Source organism: Scylla paramamosain, chromosome 33 (genome assembly GCF_035594125.1).
Source record: "Scylla paramamosain isolate STU-SP2022 chromosome 33, ASM3559412v1, whole genome shotgun sequence".
In the NCBI taxonomy this organism is placed as follows: Eukaryota; Metazoa; Arthropoda; class Malacostraca; order Decapoda; family Portunidae; genus Scylla; species Scylla paramamosain.
This window is the reverse complement of record NC_087183.1, coordinates 6,088,869-6,107,367: the sequence shown is the minus strand read 5'-3', so window position 1 is coordinate 6,107,367 and position 18,499 is coordinate 6,088,869. Positions and strand designations below refer to the sequence as shown.

Sequence of the window (18,499 nt, the reverse complement as noted above, 5' to 3'; positions counted from 1 at the left end):
AGTGAGGAATGTACGCCTCCATGCCAGACTATTACCTCTGTTATGCGTTCAGCACACAAAGACGGGTCTCTGACACGGAAGCAGTAGTCATTCCAAGGAAAATCAGCAAAATACCTCCTCAGATCCCCCCAACTAGCAGAGGCAAAACGCCAGAGGCACCTTCGCTTAGGGGGATCCTGAGGAGGGATTGGAGCAATAGGACAAGATAAAGATATGAGATTGTGATCGGAGGAGCCCAACGGAGAAGAAAGGGTGACAGCATAAGCAGAAGGATTAGAGGTCAGGAAAAGGTCAAGAATGTTGGGCGTATCTCCAAGACGGTCAGGAATACGAGTAGGGTGTTGCACCAATTGCTCTAGGTCATGGAGGATAGCAAAGTTGTAGGCTAGTTCACCAGGATGGTCAGTGAAGGGAGAGGAAAGCCAAAGCTGGTGGTGAACACTGAAGTCTCCAAGAATGGAGATCTCTGCGAAAGGGAAGAGGGTCAGAATGTGCTCCACTTTGGAAGTTAAGTAGTCAAAGAATTTCTTATAGTCAGAGGAGTTAGGTGAGAGGTATACAGCACAGATAAATTTAGTATGAGAGTGACTCTGTAGTCGTAGCCAGATGGTGGAAAACTCGGAAGATTCAAGAGCGTGGGCACGAGAGCAGGTTAAGTCATTGAGCACATAAACGCAGCATCCAGCTTTGGATCGAAAATGAGGATAGAAAAAGTAGGAGGGAACAGAAAAGGGGCTACTGTCAGTTGCCTCAGACACCTGAGTTTCAGTGAGGAAAAGAAGATGAGCTTTAGAAGAGGAGAGGTAGTGTTCTACAGATTGAAAATTAGATCTTAGACCGCGAATGTTGCAGAAGTTAATGAAGAAAAAGTTGAGCGGGGTGTCAAGACACTTAGGGTCGTCGACAGAAAGGCAGTCCGACCTGGGGACATTTATGGTCCCCTCCCCAGATGGGGACTCCGAGGCTGGTGTAGGAGTCGCCATGATGATTTTAAAATTTTTGAGTGAAGGGTGTGTGTGTTATTAGGTGCTTGTAGTTTTGTGTGGAGGAAAAGAGTTGTCTTTAGAGGGCAGGCTGTGACTGCCCCCTTGTGTTGTGAGACACAAAGGGAAACGTTCAGTGAGGTCACAGCTGGGTTTAATGATAAGTTCACAGCACCCCCTGAACAGTGCTTTAGACCTCACTGGGAGTAATTATCGTTTCGGCAGGTGTGGTGAAGGGAGAAGTTGTAGACGTTGAAGGAGGCTTAGGAAAGGAAAGAATTGAAGACATTGGAAGAAGCTTTGAAGGTGGTGGATGAAGTTTATTTTAAGAACAGGAGGAATGAAAGACGTTGAAAGAAGTTTGAAGTTAGTGAAGTTTATTTTAGAAAAGGAGGTATGAAAGACTGGAAATTTTCTTGAAGACAATGGAGGAAGTCTAAGAAAGGGAAGAATCAGATATCTTTAGGGAAATTTAGCAAAGGCTAGGATTAAGGAAATAGACGTATTGCATCCTAGTCCATGTAGCTCGATTGACAATGAAACTCTCTGTATCTTAAAATTTTCCTTTCTTTTCTAATATGCGACAGTACCATAATTCTTGTCCTTGATTTCCTTTTAAATTAAACACATCATTTTTTTATCCAAATGTACATAAGAAAAGAAAAATACGCTGGAAATGCAGCACCAGGCTCTTTAATTTCTCTTAATGTTGTCAGCCGACTCGCATCATTTAATTAACTCTTATAATGCTAAACAGTTTATCCTCATAATCTCCTTCAACTTCTTAATCACTTATTTCTATACTGTACTCTCTTAGGCGCTAAAATAATAATAATAATAATAATAATAATAATAATAATATTAATAATAATAATAAAAATAATAATAATAAATAAAAAATAACTTCAAATTCTCTCGTTTTCTGTGTGACCAAGTACTTTTTTACTTTACTCTGAATGTTAATAAAAAACAAACATAGCAATTGAAGAATCAACAGAACATTTACGTGCCAACATCATTAAACAAGAAACAAGACACTTCTTCAATTCTGGATGATCCTTTTGATCTTTCTTTTGGGACTGGCACTCTCACTGAGCATTTCTTTACACTCTTTATGTTGTCCTTGGCCATCCCCTCTCTTACATAAAACAAAAGATATTTTACAATGCTCTGAATGTCAATAATAAAAAAAATAAAAAAATAAAAATACTATAAGAGTTAAAGGATCAACAGAACATTTACTCACCAACATGAGTAAACATTTTTCCTCCTCCCGCGTGCCCGGCCAGCCATGCGTCGCCGTATCCGCGGGATGTTGATGGCGGGCAAGCAGTACTCTCTGGACTCCCGCATGGATTTGGTGACGACCCTGGTGCAGTCCGCGCGGCCATCCGACATGCCCACTATGAGGGAGAACAGCATGGAGCAGCCCGACTGCCACGACACGGGTGAGAGAGAGAGAGAGAGAATTAGTTAACATAAGAACATAAGAAATTAAGAGAAGTTGCAAGAAGCCACCAGACCTACACGTGGCAGTCGCTGTATGAAACATACCTACCTAATTCCACCTATCATCTCCATCTGTAAATTTGTCTAATCTGTTAAAGATCCCTAATGACTCAACACTAGCAATCTGATTACTGAGTCCATTCCATTCATCTACAATTCTGTTTGAGAACCAATTCCTTTTTTTTTTTTTTTTTTTTTTCTTGAACCTGAATTTTTCAAGTTTGAACCCATTATTCCTTGTTCTACCTGATTACTGATCCTGAGAATTTTGTTTACGTCACCTTTGTTATACCCCCTATACCACTTAAAGACTTCTATCAGATCCCTTCTTAACCTACGCCTCTCTAAGGGATGTAAATTTAATAGCTTCAGTCTCGTTTCGTAAGGAATACCCCTTATCCCCTGTATCCTTTTAGTCATTCTCTTTTGTACTGATTCTAATAGACCTATATCTTTCCTGTAATATGAAGACCAGAACTGTCTAGATGAGGTCTGACCAGCGCTCAAATATAAATTTAATATTACTTCTGGATTTCTACTTTTAACACTCCTAAAAATTAATCTAATAACCGATTTGCTTTATTTCTGGCCTCTATACATTGTTATCTTAGACGGATATTAAAGCTAACTATAACTCCTAAATCTTTTTCGTTTCCTGAACTTACCAAAGCTTCGTTGTTTATGGTGTAGCTATTGTGTGGGTTTTTCCTACTTACGCTGAGCGCTTTGCATTTGCTAATATTAAATATTAAAGTCTGCCTGCAAGGCAATGGAATCTGAATCTGACCTAATTGACCTACCTATCTTTGTGTCATCCGCAAATTTACTAATATTACTATTGATCTCACTATCTAGGTCATTCATATATATTAAAACAGCAATGTTACTAAAACTTATCCCTGTGGCACCCCACTAATAACTTGACCCTACTCGGATTTAGAGCCGTTTATTACAACTCTGTCGCCTGTTGCCTAACCACAACATTATCAAACCTTACACCTTCCCGTCTATCCCATGTGCCCTAACCTTTCTGAAGAGCCTTTGATGGAGTACCTTGTGGAATGCCTTACTAACGTCCAGGTATAGGATATCATAATTATCTCCATTATCTGCCGCCTCGTAAACTTTCCTGTAAAAACTCAGCAAATCCGTAAGGCAAGACCTTCGTGAAGTCACGCTGTGACTGATTTACGAAGTTATGTTTGTCTAAATGCTCCCTAATGTTCCTCGCGTGACACACCACACCTTCCTCTTCAGGCGTTCAGACTGACGAGGCGTTCAGTCCATCACGCGGCCGTTCTCGGAGTGTGGACGAGGGCATCTTCACCCCGGACCTCAAGAGCGTCGCCCTGCAAGACGCCATAGACGAGGACGAGGGTGAATCCTCATCCCCAGAGGCAGACACGACTAAGAAGACACGGGAACTCAACGGGCGGCCTGAAACACTCTTTCACTGCAACAAGTGTGGCGCTGTGCTAACCGTACAATAAAGTGGCGGGAAGGAGTAAGTGCGGGAGTTGACGCAGCCCTGATCCGCGCCTACCCGCTTGATGCCGAGAAGGATGATTCCCGCGCTACTTGACGAGTGTCTGTGTGTGTGTGTGTGTGTGTGTGTGTGTGTGTTTGCTGCATGAAGAAACGTGTGGTACATTGTCGTGCTGTTACGTAAGGCGGAGCTCTTACGGGTCGTGTTGAATGAAGTAAGGTTGTTCCTGTTTAAGTTTCTTGCTAAAACTGTTACCCTTAGTGGTGAGAAAAGGCAGCCCACGGTTTTATTCGTTAACATCATTTTTTTTTTTTTTTTTTTTTTAGTAACAGTGCGAGATCTGGACAATCGCAACCCAAAGTTAGTTTACTGATTTATTTTAAAACATTACTGGATTAATACACGCTGGTTATCTTTACTATGATACCTATAACAATATGCGTGTGTGTGATGGCGGGCGCGGGCCGTGGTGACACCATGCTTGCGGAGCCACACTGCCGTCCCCGGTGTACAACCACGGGTCCCTCCGAGTTACCACTCTGCTCGGTATCACCCTTTATTGATCACAATAACACAAATAAACGACGCGACTAAGGCCAACGTGACGCGTTGCGTAAGCCACTACAAGTAGTATTAATTATTACGGTATTATAAGGTAGTTTTTGTTTACTTCATATATATATATATATATATATATATATATATATATATATATATATATATATATATATATATATATATATATATATATATATATATATATATATATATATATATATATATATATATATATATATATATTTTTTTTTTTTTTTTTTTTTTTTTTTTTTTTTTTTTTTTTTTTTTTTTCTATATGATAAATCTGTCAACCCAGAGGGAGCAAGTCACCAGCGAGGCACCACAATAACAAGTGTCGTGTGCCTCAGCATTCCATGAGTTCACGCACGTGGGTTCTCTGCCTGGCGAGGAGTGTGCCTCTGTATTATACTAGTGTCTCCTCACTGAGGCACACACGCAGCCTGTGCCGCGTTGAGCGAGGACACCGAGTGTTGGCGAGCTGCTACCTTCGCTCACAATTCCCTGACTGGTGTTGCTGCTTCACTGTCTTTAGAAGTACAATGTTTTATCTCATTTGAAGACAATAATAGTAACAAAAATCAGTCCTATCATAAATATATTCTAATAGATAGACAGGGAGTATTATGGTACCTTGAACTGCTTTACTGTTTTAAGAATAATGAGTCCGTAGAAAAAAAATAAATAAATAATAAATACATAAATAAATATGATGGGCAATGCTTTCGTTCGTTATTCCATTTCATCATTATATTTTTCAAGAGGTTTGGTTGTTTTGTATAAAGAAACGTGTCACTATTTTTTTCTTTTTTCTTTTTTAATCCATACCGATCGACTCATTATCCGATAAGTGCAAAGATAATGCCAGCGGGCAGGACGAGGAGGGAGGGACACTGAGGCGAAAAGCAGAAAAGTCTAAAAGGGCGAGTCAAATTGCGTAAAAACTAACTTGCGATAGATTTCATCATACATAGACAACCAAAATAACTATGAACTAAAACATGAATAAATAAACAAATTTACTAACTGATCAATAGAAATTATTAAATTAATCAGTTAAATATAATAAATTGAATAATAATAATAATAGTAATAATAGTAATAACAATAATAATAACTAAGGTAAGCTAAACCTAACCCTACGGGCTCCTAACCTTGGCTTCAATCCTGCGGTGCTGATAACCGTGTGGAGTTTGTAACCACATGCTACCTTACTGTGGTGAACGGAAAATCAATCTCTCTCTCTCTCTCTCTCTCTCTCTCTCTCTCTCTCTCTCTCTCTCTCTCTCTCTCTCTATCTATCTATCTATCTATCTATTTATCTATCTATCCATCTATCTATCTATCTATCTGTCTATCTATCTATCTCTTTCCTTTTTCCTAATCATAAGACAGCTTTCTCAATATGAATAGTTTGGTATAGAGAGAAGAAATCCGCGTTTCACAAACATTTGTACAGTTGCGTAGCTATGCTTAAAACAAGATTTGATGTGGTCTGAAGGCAGTTCTTCGCAGAACACACACACACACACACACACACACACACACACACACACACACACACACACACACACACACACACACTGAATCTGCTTGAAATGAAGACAATTTTAAACCGAGTCGTGTGTAATATCATCCCTCAAGAGAATTTCGTTTGATTAGCTGCCATGCGGCTTGTCCCCGACATCACGTACTTCTCTCACTCCAACTGGTTCTCTTTGAATATGTCTCCAAAGTAGTCTAACAAAAGGTAGTACAATAACTAGAGCTCCTGGCAGAAGGCAGCGGAGGCAAGCTGCAGTAGTGCTGGGAGAGGTGGAATATTTTGTCATTATATATATATATATATATATATATATATATATATATATATATATATATATATATATATATATATATATATATATATATATATATACATAAAACTCGATCTCACTAATGAATGAAAGCACATATTGTCAAAATTACACCTTTTGTTTTCTGATGCGGTGAGAATGATGGTTGTATAAACAGTAAAAATGTCCTGTTATTGCCTCATGGCCGTCCCTAAGCTAGGGAATTACAAAGTTTGGTTGGATCTAGTTTTGAAAATACCCTCCACTACTGCGTGGGGTAACACTGAAGCTTGGCAGTTACTCCGACTTGCAAGGGCAGAGGGAGGAGGGACAGGGGAGCGACGTGAGCCATTTGTGGAGGTTTCTAATGTAGCCATCGAATCGTAGCACACCATTTGAACAAGGACTGTATTATTAATTTAGTGCCCTCTCACAGAGACGGGTGTGTCAGTGCACACTAAGTACTTTGCAACATTTAACTATTGCATTTGTTTATGATAGGCTTGAATTCAGTTATCATTCTTGTCTAAATATTTTCAAATGTGATAAAACATCTTGATATCAAATGCAATGTAATACATATTTAGAAAAATATCGAGTACACAAAAATGGCAGCACTCCGTCAGGCTCTTGTCTCCTCAAGGCGGCTCACGCCGCGGCTTGATGTATGTAGAGTAACACACTGTAGGTGCTAATCATTCACTCCGGTGCGTGATGGTCCAGACTTCATACTGTTCGCCATAAAATCACAATGAGTCACAAAATTCCCTCCTTTCCGCGGTGGGACAGGCGGTGAGGTGGAGTGACTGCCTTGTTCATGCAGGAGCGGCCGGTTATTCCCATTACTGGAGGTCCATCCTCTTAACCACTACTACTACGGCTAGTGTTAGTACTGCTCCTGTTACTTCACTATAACAGTGCTACCGTAGCATAAGGTAACATAGGATAGAAGTACACACATTCCATACATGGTCATTAGTAACTCACGTCAGTTTAGAGCTTCAAGTGAAGGTCGCTGGTGTCCGCGTGTTAGTGTTGTCTTCTTCACGTTTGGACTCTGGTGTGTATTGTCACTGTGTGGTGCTTTCAATGTGAGCTTGCCAAGTGCAGTAGTAGCTGCCAGACGACTGTGGAAGGCAGAATGTAACGCAACCTTGCCCAATGTATACGTATGCTGCTCGTCCTTCTTGGTGTGTCTCACTGAACTCCATTCAGAAAAGACAACGTTCCCGAGCTTCATTACATTTTATGGCTTCGTAATCTCACTGAGTTATATATATATATATATATATATATATATATATATATATATATATATATATATATATATATATATATATATATATATATATATATATATATATATTGTTATTGTTCTCCAAGGTAGAGTGAGCTTCTCTGTCAGGAGCGCAATGCTGTGTTTGTCAGTGACAATAATTGTATGTGATGCTTGGCTGCTGCGTCTTGTGTGCCTGTTGGGATTTATTACCGCTTGTTCTGTCGCTGATATTAATACTGTTTACCTTAACTCCTCATAATAAAACTGTGACGCGTGCATGAGCTGCTGTAGGCGGTACCAGACTAATAATGTTATGTACACCATCATCTGAGTGAAGCAAAAATTGTGATATCCTATACCTCTACTCTGTAAGATGCGCTCGGTAATGCTAAAGCTGGCTGTTAAGGGTTACCACTGGCACTGGCTCTTATTCCATCTCATGGCTTACATTAGTTCAAACAGAGTCTGTACACAAACTAATAAAAATGACAAATTGCATTATTATTTTTTCCCCCTCAACTGCACCATGTCTATCAGTGAATCAGTCTCCATTCTCACCCTGCTCACATTGATTCTCATTTCCCACTGTCTATAAGTTACTGCGTGTCTGCGACAATAGCACAAATTTACTGAGTCTTCCCGTAAAGTCTTAGCACTTCGCATCTAGATAGTTTTACTCTCTGGTAACACACCTGTCGTCCAACATATTGTTTGTCTAAGCTTCACGAATTAGTCACTCAGTACACTGTTGTTGGATTGTATTTGTAGCCCATACAGTTCAATTTTATCTTCCAACAACGATCTCTAATGAGCAACAATACTCCTGATTGATGTGGGTACTTGCCACAAACAGGGAACTGAGCGTCGCACCAAACTTCCTGCGGTACCTTACGCCTCCCCTTAGAGTATTTGGTGTCTGCACCTGGGTGCTGGACCCTGTCTCTTGTCCCGCTGCTGGCTCCATTTTCATCTCCGTCACAGGCTTAGTCCCAGGGTGTTGTGGGCCACCAAGCCTCTCACCAATGGTGGCTGTCTGGCTCTGGGGTGCCAGCGAGGTCCCTGTCCATCCACTCGTGAGGTGATGTAGAGTTCAGAGAGTGGGTGGGAGGGCTGCAAGCTCCTGATGTGGTGGAAGTGTTGACACTTCTTTTCTGTGGTTGCTCAGGGGGAGTATGCTGGCCTCTGCGTGGTTAGATTTAGCGGTGAGGATTTCACGGCCCTCAGTGAAATCCTTAGGGCAGCATTTTGGATGAAATGGCAGGATGGATGGTGCTGCTGAGCCATAAATGGTGTTGCCATACATCGATTTGGCCATGGAAGTAGCCAGATAGTATTGCAGGAGGACCGTGTGAGCCCCCCTATACTGGAAGTAGTGGTGCTGTCTGGTACTGGCGTCCAAAAAGTTCGTGACCTTCTTCTTGGCAGCCGAATGCTCTTGAACCACTCACTTATTCTTCACAGGGGATTTACTTATCAACAGGAAGAAAGTTTCCGACGAGAAAGGAAGGGCGCTGGGAGGAGGGATTATGAAAGAAAGGAGACAGTAGATATCTGTCGAAACAGTAATTACTCTCAGGGAGGTTTCACAAATGGGATGCTGCGAACTTATGCGAACTTATCTACAACCAAGCTGTGCCCTCCTTGAACGTTTTCTTCTGTGTCTCACAACACGAGGGGGCAGCCTGCCCTCTAAGGACAACTCTTTTCCTTCCCACAACTCTACAGGCACCTAATACACGCACACCCTTCACTCAAAATTCAAAATTTACCAATAGTTTTGTTTAATCTTTTTGACTCTTTTTCTTTGGGGACTGACACCTTAGTGGGAGCTTTTTTACATAAATTTTGTTGCCCTTGGCCAGCGCCCCTCTTACATGAAAAAAAAAAAAAAAAAAAAAGGATAGGGGAACCAGCGGAGACCGAAGGTGTGTGTATTCCTCTGATGCTGCCTCTTCTTCCTCTGATGCTTCTTCTCTTTCTTCTTCCTCTGATGCTTCTTCTTCTTCTTCCTCTGACGCTGCCTCTTCTTCCTCTGATGTTGCCTCTTCTTCCTCTGATGCTTCTTTTCCTTTTTCTTCCTCTGATGCTGCCTCTTCTTCTTCCTCTGACGCTGCCTCTTCTTCCTCTGATACTGCTTCTTCTTCCTCTGATGCTTCTTCTCCTTCTTCCTCTGATGCTCCTTGTTGTTATTGTTGTTGTTGTTGTTGTTGTTGTTGTTGTTGTTGTTGTTGTTGTTGTTCTTATGTTGCTTCCTCCACTGATGCTGCTGCTACTCATATACCTTCTTCTTCCGCTTCTTCTTCTTCCTCCTCCTCCTCCTCTTCTTCTTTTTCTTCTTCTTCTTCTTCTTCTTCTTATTATTATTATTATTATTATTATTATTATTATTATTATTATATTGTTTTCTCCACTGATGCTGCTGCAGCATCTTCTTCTTCTTCTTCTTCTTCTTCTTCTTCTTCTTCTTCTTCTTCTTCTTCTTCTTCTTCCTCTTCTTCTTCTTTTTCTTCTTCTTCTTCTTCTGTATCACTCGCATCAGTCATAACAGTTATTATTATATATATTCATCATTCATATATTTCATTTTCACGTGCGGTGTGTTGGCAGGAGGAGGCAGTAGACACCTGCCGAAACGATAATTACTCCCAATGAGGTCTAAAGCACTGTTCAGGGGGTGCTGTGAACTTATCATTAAACCCAGCTGTGACCTCACTGAACGTTTCCCTTTGTGTCTCACAACACAAGGGGGTAGTCACAGCCTGCCCTCTAAAGACAACTCTCTTCCTCCACACAAAACTACAAGCATCTAATAACACACACACCCTTCACTCAAAAAATTTTAAAATCATGGCGACTCCTACACCAGCCTCGGAGTCCCCATCTGGGGAGGGGACCATAAATGTCCCCAGGTCGGACTGCCTTTCCGTCGACGACCCTAAGTGTCTTGACACCCCCCTCAACTTTTTCTTCATTAACTTCTGCAACATTCGCGGTCTAAGATCTAATTTTCAATCTGTAGAACACTACCTCTCCTCTTCTAAACCTCATCTTCTTTTCCTCACTGAAACTCAGGTGTCTGAGGCAACTGACAGTAGCCCCTTTTCTGTTCCCTCCTACTTTCTCTATCCTCATTTTCGATCCAAAGCTGGATGCTGCGTTTATGTGCGCAATGACTTAACCTGCTCTCGTGCCCACGCTCTTGAATCTTCTGAGTTTTCCACCATCTGGCTACGACTACAGAGTCATTCTCATACTAAATTTATCTGTGCTGTATACCTCTCTCCTAACTCCTCTGACTATAAGAAATTCTTTGACTACTTAACTTCCAAAGTGGAGCACATTCTGACCCTCTTCCCTTTTGCAGAGATCTCCATTCTTGGAGACTTCAATGTTCACCACCAGCTTTGGCTTTCCTCTCCCTTCACTGACCATCCTGGTGAACTAGCCTACAACTTTGCTATCCTCCATGACCTAGAGCAATTGGTGCAACACCCTACTCGTATACCTGACCGTCTTGGAGATACGCCCAACATTCTTGACCTTTTCCTGACCTCTAATCCTTCTGCTTATGCTGTCACCCTTTCTTCTCCGTTGGGCTCCTCCGATCACAATCTCATATCTTTATCTTGTCCTATCACTCCAATCCCTCCTCAGGATCCCCCTAAGCGAAGGTGCCTCTGGCGTTTTGCCTCTGCTAGTTGGGGGGACCTGAGGAGGTATTTTGCTGATTTTCCTTGGAATGACTACTGCTTCCGTGTCAGGGATCCGTCTTTGTGTGCTGAGCGCATAACAGAGGTGATAGTGTCTGGCATGGAGGCGTACATTCCTCACTCTTTTTCTCATCCTAAACCTTCTAAACATTGGTTTAACACAGCCTGTTCTCGTGCTATACATGATAGAGAGGTGGCCCACAAAAGGTACTTAAGCCTTCCTTCACCAGAATCTCATGCACTTTATATTTCTCCCCGGAACCATGCCAAGTCTGTTCTCCAACTAGCCAAAAACTCCTTCATTAACAGAAAATGTCAAAACCTTTCAAGATCTAACTCCCCTCGCGATTTCTGGCATCTAGCCAAAAATATCTCCAATAACTTTACTTCTTCTTCTTTCCCTCCTCTACTTCAACCAGATGGCACCACTGCTATCACATCTATTTCTAAAGCTGAACTCTTTGCTCAAACCTTTGCTAAAAACTCTACCTTGGACGATTCTGGGCTTGTTCCTCCCTCTCCTCCACCCTCTGACTACTTCATGCCACGTATTAAAATTCTTCGTAATGATGTTTTCCATGCCCTCGCTGGCCTAAACCCTCGGAAGGCTTATAGACCTGATGGGGTCCCTCCTATTGTTCTCCGAAACTGTGCCTCCGTGCTTGCACCTTGTCTAGTCAAACTCTTTCAGCTCTGTCTGTCAACATCTACCTTTCCTTCTTGCTGGAAGTTTGCCTACATTCAACCTGTTCCTAAAAAGGGTGACCGCTCTAATCCCTCAAACTACCGTCCTATTGCTTTAATTTCCTGCTTATCTAAAGTTTTTGAATCTATCCTCAACAGGAAGATTCTTAAACATCTATCACTTCACAACCTTCTATCTGATCGCCAGTATGGGTTCCGTCAAGGCCGCTCTACTGGTGATCTTCTGGCTTTCCTTACTGAGTCTTGGTCATCCTCTTTTAGAGACTTTGGTGAAACTTTTGCTGTTGCCTTGGACATATCAAAAGCTTTTGATAGAGTCTGGCACAAAGCTTTGATTTCCAAACTACCCTCCTACGGTTTCTATCCTTCTCTCTGTAACTTCATCTCAAGTTTCCTTTCTGACCGTTCTATTGCTGCTGTGGTAGACGGTCACTGTTCTTCTCCTAAATCTATTAACAGTGGTGTTCCTCAGGGTTCTGTCCTATCACCCACTCTCTTCTTATTATTCATTAATGATCTTCTAAACCAAACTTCTTGTCCTATCCACTCTTATGCTGATGATACCACCCTGCACTTTTCCACGTCTTTTCATAGACGTCCAACCCTTCAGGAGGTAAACATATCACGCAGGGAAGCCACAGAACGCCTGACTTCTGATCTTTCTAAAATTTCTGATTGGGGCAGAGCAAACTCGGTATTGTTCAATGCCTCAAAAACTCAATTCCTCCATCTATCAACTCAACACAATCTTCCAGACAACTATCCCCTCTTCTTCAATGACACTCAACTGTCCCCCTCTTCTACACTGAACATCCTCGGTCTGTCCTTTACTTATAATCTGAACTGGAAACTTCACATCTCATCTCTAGCTAAAACAGCTTCTATGAAGTTAGGTGTTCTGAGACGTCTCCGCCAGTTTTTCTCACATCCCCAGCTGCTAACTCTGTACAAGGGCCTTATCCGTCCATGTATGGAGTATGCTTCACATGTCTGGGGGGGTTCCACTCATACTGCTCTTCTAGACAGGGTGGAATCAAAAGCTTTTCGTCTCATCAACTCCTCTCCTCTAACTGACTGTCTTCAGCCCCTCTCTCACCGCCGCAATGTTGCATATCTAGCTGTCTTCTACCGCTATTTTCATGCCAACTGCTCTTCTGATCTTGCTAACTGCATGCCTCCCCTCCTTCCGCGGCCTCGCTGCACAAGACTTTCTTCTTTCTCTCACCCCTATTCTGTCCACCTCTCTAATGCAAGAGTTAACCAGTATTCTCAATCATTCATCCCTTTCTCTGGTAAACTCTGGAACTCCTTGCCTGCTTCTGTATTTCCACCTTCCTATGACTTGAATTCCTTCAAGAGGGAGGTTTCAAGACACTTATCCACCAATTTATGACCACTGCTTTGAATCTTTTAAGGGACTGGCATTTCAGTGGGCATTTTTTTTATTAGATTTTTGTTGCCCTTGGCCAGTATCCTTCCTACATAAAAAAAAAAAAAAAAATCATTCGTACATTTCATCTCACATGCTCACGTGGCCAGTCTATTTTAACCTTTCTCCTCCGTATCGCCCTCTCAAGGGAATAACACACATTCCCTACATTCTTGCCACTTAAGGAAAACACCTGCATCGCCTTCCTGTCGTTCCTTCCTGGTCATTGGCCAGAATAAGCAGCTCTGTGATTGGCTCCTTCACCCCATTTTCAGGCACCTCATTGGTCATTTCTTCATTTCAGATTCTGAAACCTGATCCACTTCATTTCACATAAATAGAGCCGTGCGCGTAGCTAGAGGTAAAAAAAGAAAAAAAATAGCATTAAGACGCAAGACGCAACCTTCTAGGTAGGGTTATTATACCTAAGTTAATTTTTTTCACATGTGTGCAAGTAGTACAAACAGAAATATCCAAACTCCTATATAAAAATAGCAATGTGGTCTGCCCACAATCTTTTCTCTCTACAGTCTTTCCATTTCTAACTATACACCTTCCTCTGTCCAAACTCTTCTTCATTCACCTTCTTTCTCTAATCAAAGTAAAAGTAAAAGTAAACTAGAGGTCAGTCCAGAGTTCAGTCAGTCCAGAGAGAGAGCACATCAGTTCATCAGTCGGTTCACAGAGAGTTGACAGTCAGTCTTCAGAGAGAGAGAAAACCAAGTATCGTCACGTCCGTCGTAATCTGTGCCTCGGTATCACACGTATGCATCTTTGTCCATCATTAAATCAAGAAGAAATCTTATAAACTTTGTGTTCTTTTACTCGCACAGTCAACCATAATCCAAACCACTACCCACGACCTCCACGCCACCAACAATATCCAGCTACTACCAGGTCTTCCAGAGCAACCGCCACAATACCAAGAACCTCATCAAACAGTGATGCCAAAACCAAATCTATACATTTCATCGTCTTCTTCTTCTTCTTTTCTTCTTCTTCTTCTTCTTCTTCTTCTTCTTCTTCTTCCTCTTCTTCTTCCTCCGATGGTGGTGGTACTTCATGGTCTTCTTCTTCTTCTTCTTCTTCTTCTTCTTCTTCTTCTTCTTCTTCTTCTTCTTTTTCTTCTTCTTCTTCTTCCTCCTCCTCCTCCTCCTCCTCCTCCTCCTCCTCCTCGGATGGTGGTGGTGTTGCTTCCTCTTCTTCCTGTGACGGTAGTGTTGTTTCTTCTTCTTCCTCTGATGGTGGTGTTGCTTCTCCTTCTTCCTCTGACGGTGGTGGTGATACTTTTTCCTCTGATGGTGGTGGTGCTGCTTCTTCTTCTCCCTCTGATGGTAGTGCTGCTTCTTCTTCCTCTATTGGTAGTGCTGCTGCTTCTTCTACTTCCTCTAATGGTAGTGGTGCTGCTTCTTCTCCCTCTGATGGTGGTAGTGCTTCTTTTTTCCTCTGGTGGTGGTGGTGCTTCTTTTTCCTCTGATGGTGGTGGTGCTTCTTTTTCTTCTTCTTTTGATGGTGGTAGTGCTTCTTTTTTCCTCTGGTGGTGGTGGTGCTTCTTTTTCTTCTGATGGTGGTGGTGCTTCTTTTTCCTCTTCTTCCTCTGATGGTAGTGGTACTGCTGCTTCTTCTTCCTCTGATGGTAGTGGTGTTGCTGCTTCTTCTTCTTCTTCTTCCTCTGATGGCAGTGGTGCTTCTTCTTCTTCCTCCTCTGATGGCAGTGGTGCTGCTTCTTCTTCTTCTTTCTCTGATGGTAGCGATGCTTCTTCTTCTTCCTCCTCTGATGGCAGTGGTGCTGCTTCTTCTTCTTCTTTCTCTGATGGTAGCGATGCTTCTTCTTCTTCCTCCTCTGATGGCAGTGGTGCTGCTTCTTCTTCTTCTTTCTCTGATGGTAGCGATGCTTCTTCTTCTTCCTCCTCTGATGGCAGTGGTGCTGCTGCTTCTTATTCCTCTGATGGCAGTGGTGCTTCTTCTTCTTCTTCTTCTTCCTCCTCTGATGGCAGTGGTGCTGCTTCTTCTTCCTCTGATGGTAGTGGTGCTGTTGCTTCTTCTTCTTCTTCTTCTTCTTCCTCTGATGGTAGTGGTGCTTCTTCTTCTTCTTCTTCTTCTTCTTCCTCTGATGGTGGTGGTGGTGCTTCTTCTTCTTCTTCTTCTTCTTCTTCTTCATCTTCTTCCTCTGATGATAGTGGTGCTGCTTCTTCTTCTTCTTCCTCTGATGGTGGTGGTGCTTCTTCTTCTTCTTCTTCTTCTTCTTCTTCTTCTTCTTCTTCTTCTTCTGATGGTAGTGGTGCTGCTTCTTCTTCTTCTTACTCTGATGGTGGTGGTGCTTCTTCTTCTTCTTCTTCTTCTTCTTCTTCTTCTTCTGATGGTAGTGGTGCTGCTTCTTCTTCTTCTTACTCTGATGGTGGTGGTGCTGCTTCTTCTTCTTCTTTTTCTTCCTCTGATAGTGATGGTGCTTCTTCTTCTTCTTCTTCTTCTTCTTCTTCTTCTTCTTCTTCTTCTTCTTCTTCTTCCTCTGATGGCAGTGGTGCTGCTTCTTCTTCTGATGATGATGATGATGATGATGAAAATAGTGGTGCTGGTTCTTCTTCTTCCCCTGATGGTGGTGGTACTGCTTCTTCTTCTTCTTCTTCCTCTGATGGTGGTGGTGCTGCTTCTTCTTCTTCTTCTTCTTCTTCCTCTGATGGTGGTGCTGCTGCTTCTTCTTCTTCCTCTGATAGTGGTGCTGCTGCTTCTTCTTCTTCCTCTGATAGTGGTGCTGCTGCTTCTTCTTCTTCCTCTGATGGTGGTGCTGCTGCTTCCTTTTCTTCCTCTGATGGTGGTGCTTCTTCTTCCTCTGATAGTGGTGATACTTTTTCTTCTTCCTCTGATGGTGGTGGTGCTGCTTCTTGTTACTCCTCTAATGGTGGTGCTTTTTATTTTTCCTTTGATAGTGGTGCTGCTTCTTTTTCTTCCTCTGATGGTCGTACTTCTTTTTCCTCTGACGGTGGTGCTTCTTCTTCCCCTGATGGTGGTGATACTTTTTTCTCTTCCTCTGATGGTCGTGCTTCTTCTTCTGATGGTGGTGCTGGTTCTTTTTCTTCTTCCTCTGATGGTGGTGGCGGTGCTTCTTCTATTTCTTCCGTTGATAGTGAGGGTGCTGCTTTTTCTTCTTCCCCTGATGGTGGTGGTGGTGCTTTTTTTTCCCTTCTTTTTGTTCTTCTTGTGTGTGCGTGCGTGCGTCTCTCTCTCTCTCTCTCTCTCTCTCTCTCTCTCTCTCTCTCTCTCTCTCTCTCTCTCTCTCTCTCTCTCTCTCTCATTAAAATGGTAAATGTGTAAGGGCTGGTTTGCTAGGAGGGGACTTAAACAATATTTATGGGATGTGTGAGAAAAAAAAAATGAAAGGACACACACACACCCTCGGCCTTCCCTGGTTTTTTTCGTCCTGGCTGGCTACATGGCTCTTAAATCTGTCCTACTCAGTCAGACCTTGAAAGTGAGAGAGAAACAGAATAACACAGGTCAAGTAAAAAATCTAAAACTATGAAAATAATAAAGTCACACACACACACAACACACACACATGCATACACACCACGTTCCTCTCCCTCATTGCCGCGCAGCGTGTTTTGCGTCATGAGGCATGGTGTGGACGCGCCTCAATGCATGAATCAGTATCAGCGGATGACAAAAGCATTTAATATATTTTTTTTTTTTTGCTCCAAATTATTGTAATAGCGATATATGCAAATACAATTAGCATACGTGTGAAATAAAGTAAGCATAGGAATATGCCAGAGAATGAATCGCCACCACAAGGAAACCGCATCCGAGGCAAGACTGGAACAAGCAACATTGCCGCAACCCACACTGTTGCCTCAAAATTTAACCCACTTCCCGCCTCAGACTGCTCCCTTCACACACCACCAACGGAGTGACCTACCCTGAGTAACAACCCACCACTGTGTATTCTGCAGGAACTTTAGACATCACCAAGGGAAGGGTACAAGCCCTCAGCCCTGCACCGCTCATTTCTCCCATACAGTTATTTTCAGCACTCCACCGTCCCTAATGCAATAAGCCATGGCTATCTACCTTGTGTTCATGCTCACATTATTACTAAGGAAGTGTTATTTGAGGCAAAATAAGACAAATGTATACATAGATGAGATACCAGATGGCTGCTGTCAACAGGAGGCTTAAAAGTCTTGTTCATCCAAACTCTAATGGAGAAAGTTAACCATTATTCTCTATCTTTCATCCCTTATACTGGTAAACTCTGTTACTCCCTCTGTTTCTGGAGGAATTTAGTTTTTTGAGGCATTGAGCAATGCTAAATTTGCTCTCCTCCAATCAGAAATTTTCGAGATATCAGAAGTCAGGCGTCCTGTGGGTTCCCTGCGTGAACTGTTTACTTCCTGAAGGGTTGGACGTCTATGAAAAGATGTGGGTGGGTGGTATCATCAGCGTAGGAGTGGATAGGACAAGAAGTTTGGTTTTGAAGATCATTAATGAATAACAGAGAGTAGGTGACAGGACAGAACCCTGAGGAACACCACTGTTAATAGATTTAGGAGAAGAATAGTGACCGTCTATCACATCAGCAATAGAATGGTCAGAAAGGAAACTTGAGATGAAGCTACAGAGAGGATAGAAGCCATAGGAGGGTAGTCTGGAAATCAATGCTTTATGCCAGACTATCAAAAGCTTTTGATATGTCTAAGGCAACAGCAAAAGTTTCACAAAAATCCCTAAAAGAGGATGACCAAGACTCGGTAAGGAAAGCCAGATCACCAGTAGAGCTGCCTTGACGGAACCCATACTGGCGATCAGATGGAAGGCCGTGAAGTGACAGATCTTTAAGAATCTTGCTGTTGAGGAGTTCAGAACTTTGAGAAGCAGGAAATTAAAGCAATAGGACAGTAGTTTGAGGAACTAGAATGGTAACCCTTTCTTAAGAACAGGCTGAATTTAGGCAAACTTCCAGTGAGAAGGAAAGGTAGATGTTGACAGA

The 18,499-nt window shown here is 42.3% G+C and overlaps 1 protein-coding gene across 1 annotated transcript in view; it reads left to right on the top strand.

Annotated features, from left to right (window-relative positions):
• Nucleotides 1–4,629, top strand: part of LOC135089558 (histidine decarboxylase-like) — a 90,975-nt gene extending 86,346 nt beyond the window's left edge. Inside the window, exons 17-18 of the mRNA XM_063985257.1 lie at nt 2,273–2,431; nt 3,750–4,629. Coding sequence (XP_063841327.1) covers nt 2,273–2,431; nt 3,750–3,982 — 392 coding nt within the window. The 3' untranslated portion in view covers nt 3,983–4,629. The remainder of the gene's footprint in view (nt 1–2,272; nt 2,432–3,749) is intronic.
• The last annotated feature ends 13,870 nt before the right edge of the window (nt 4,630–18,499 follow it).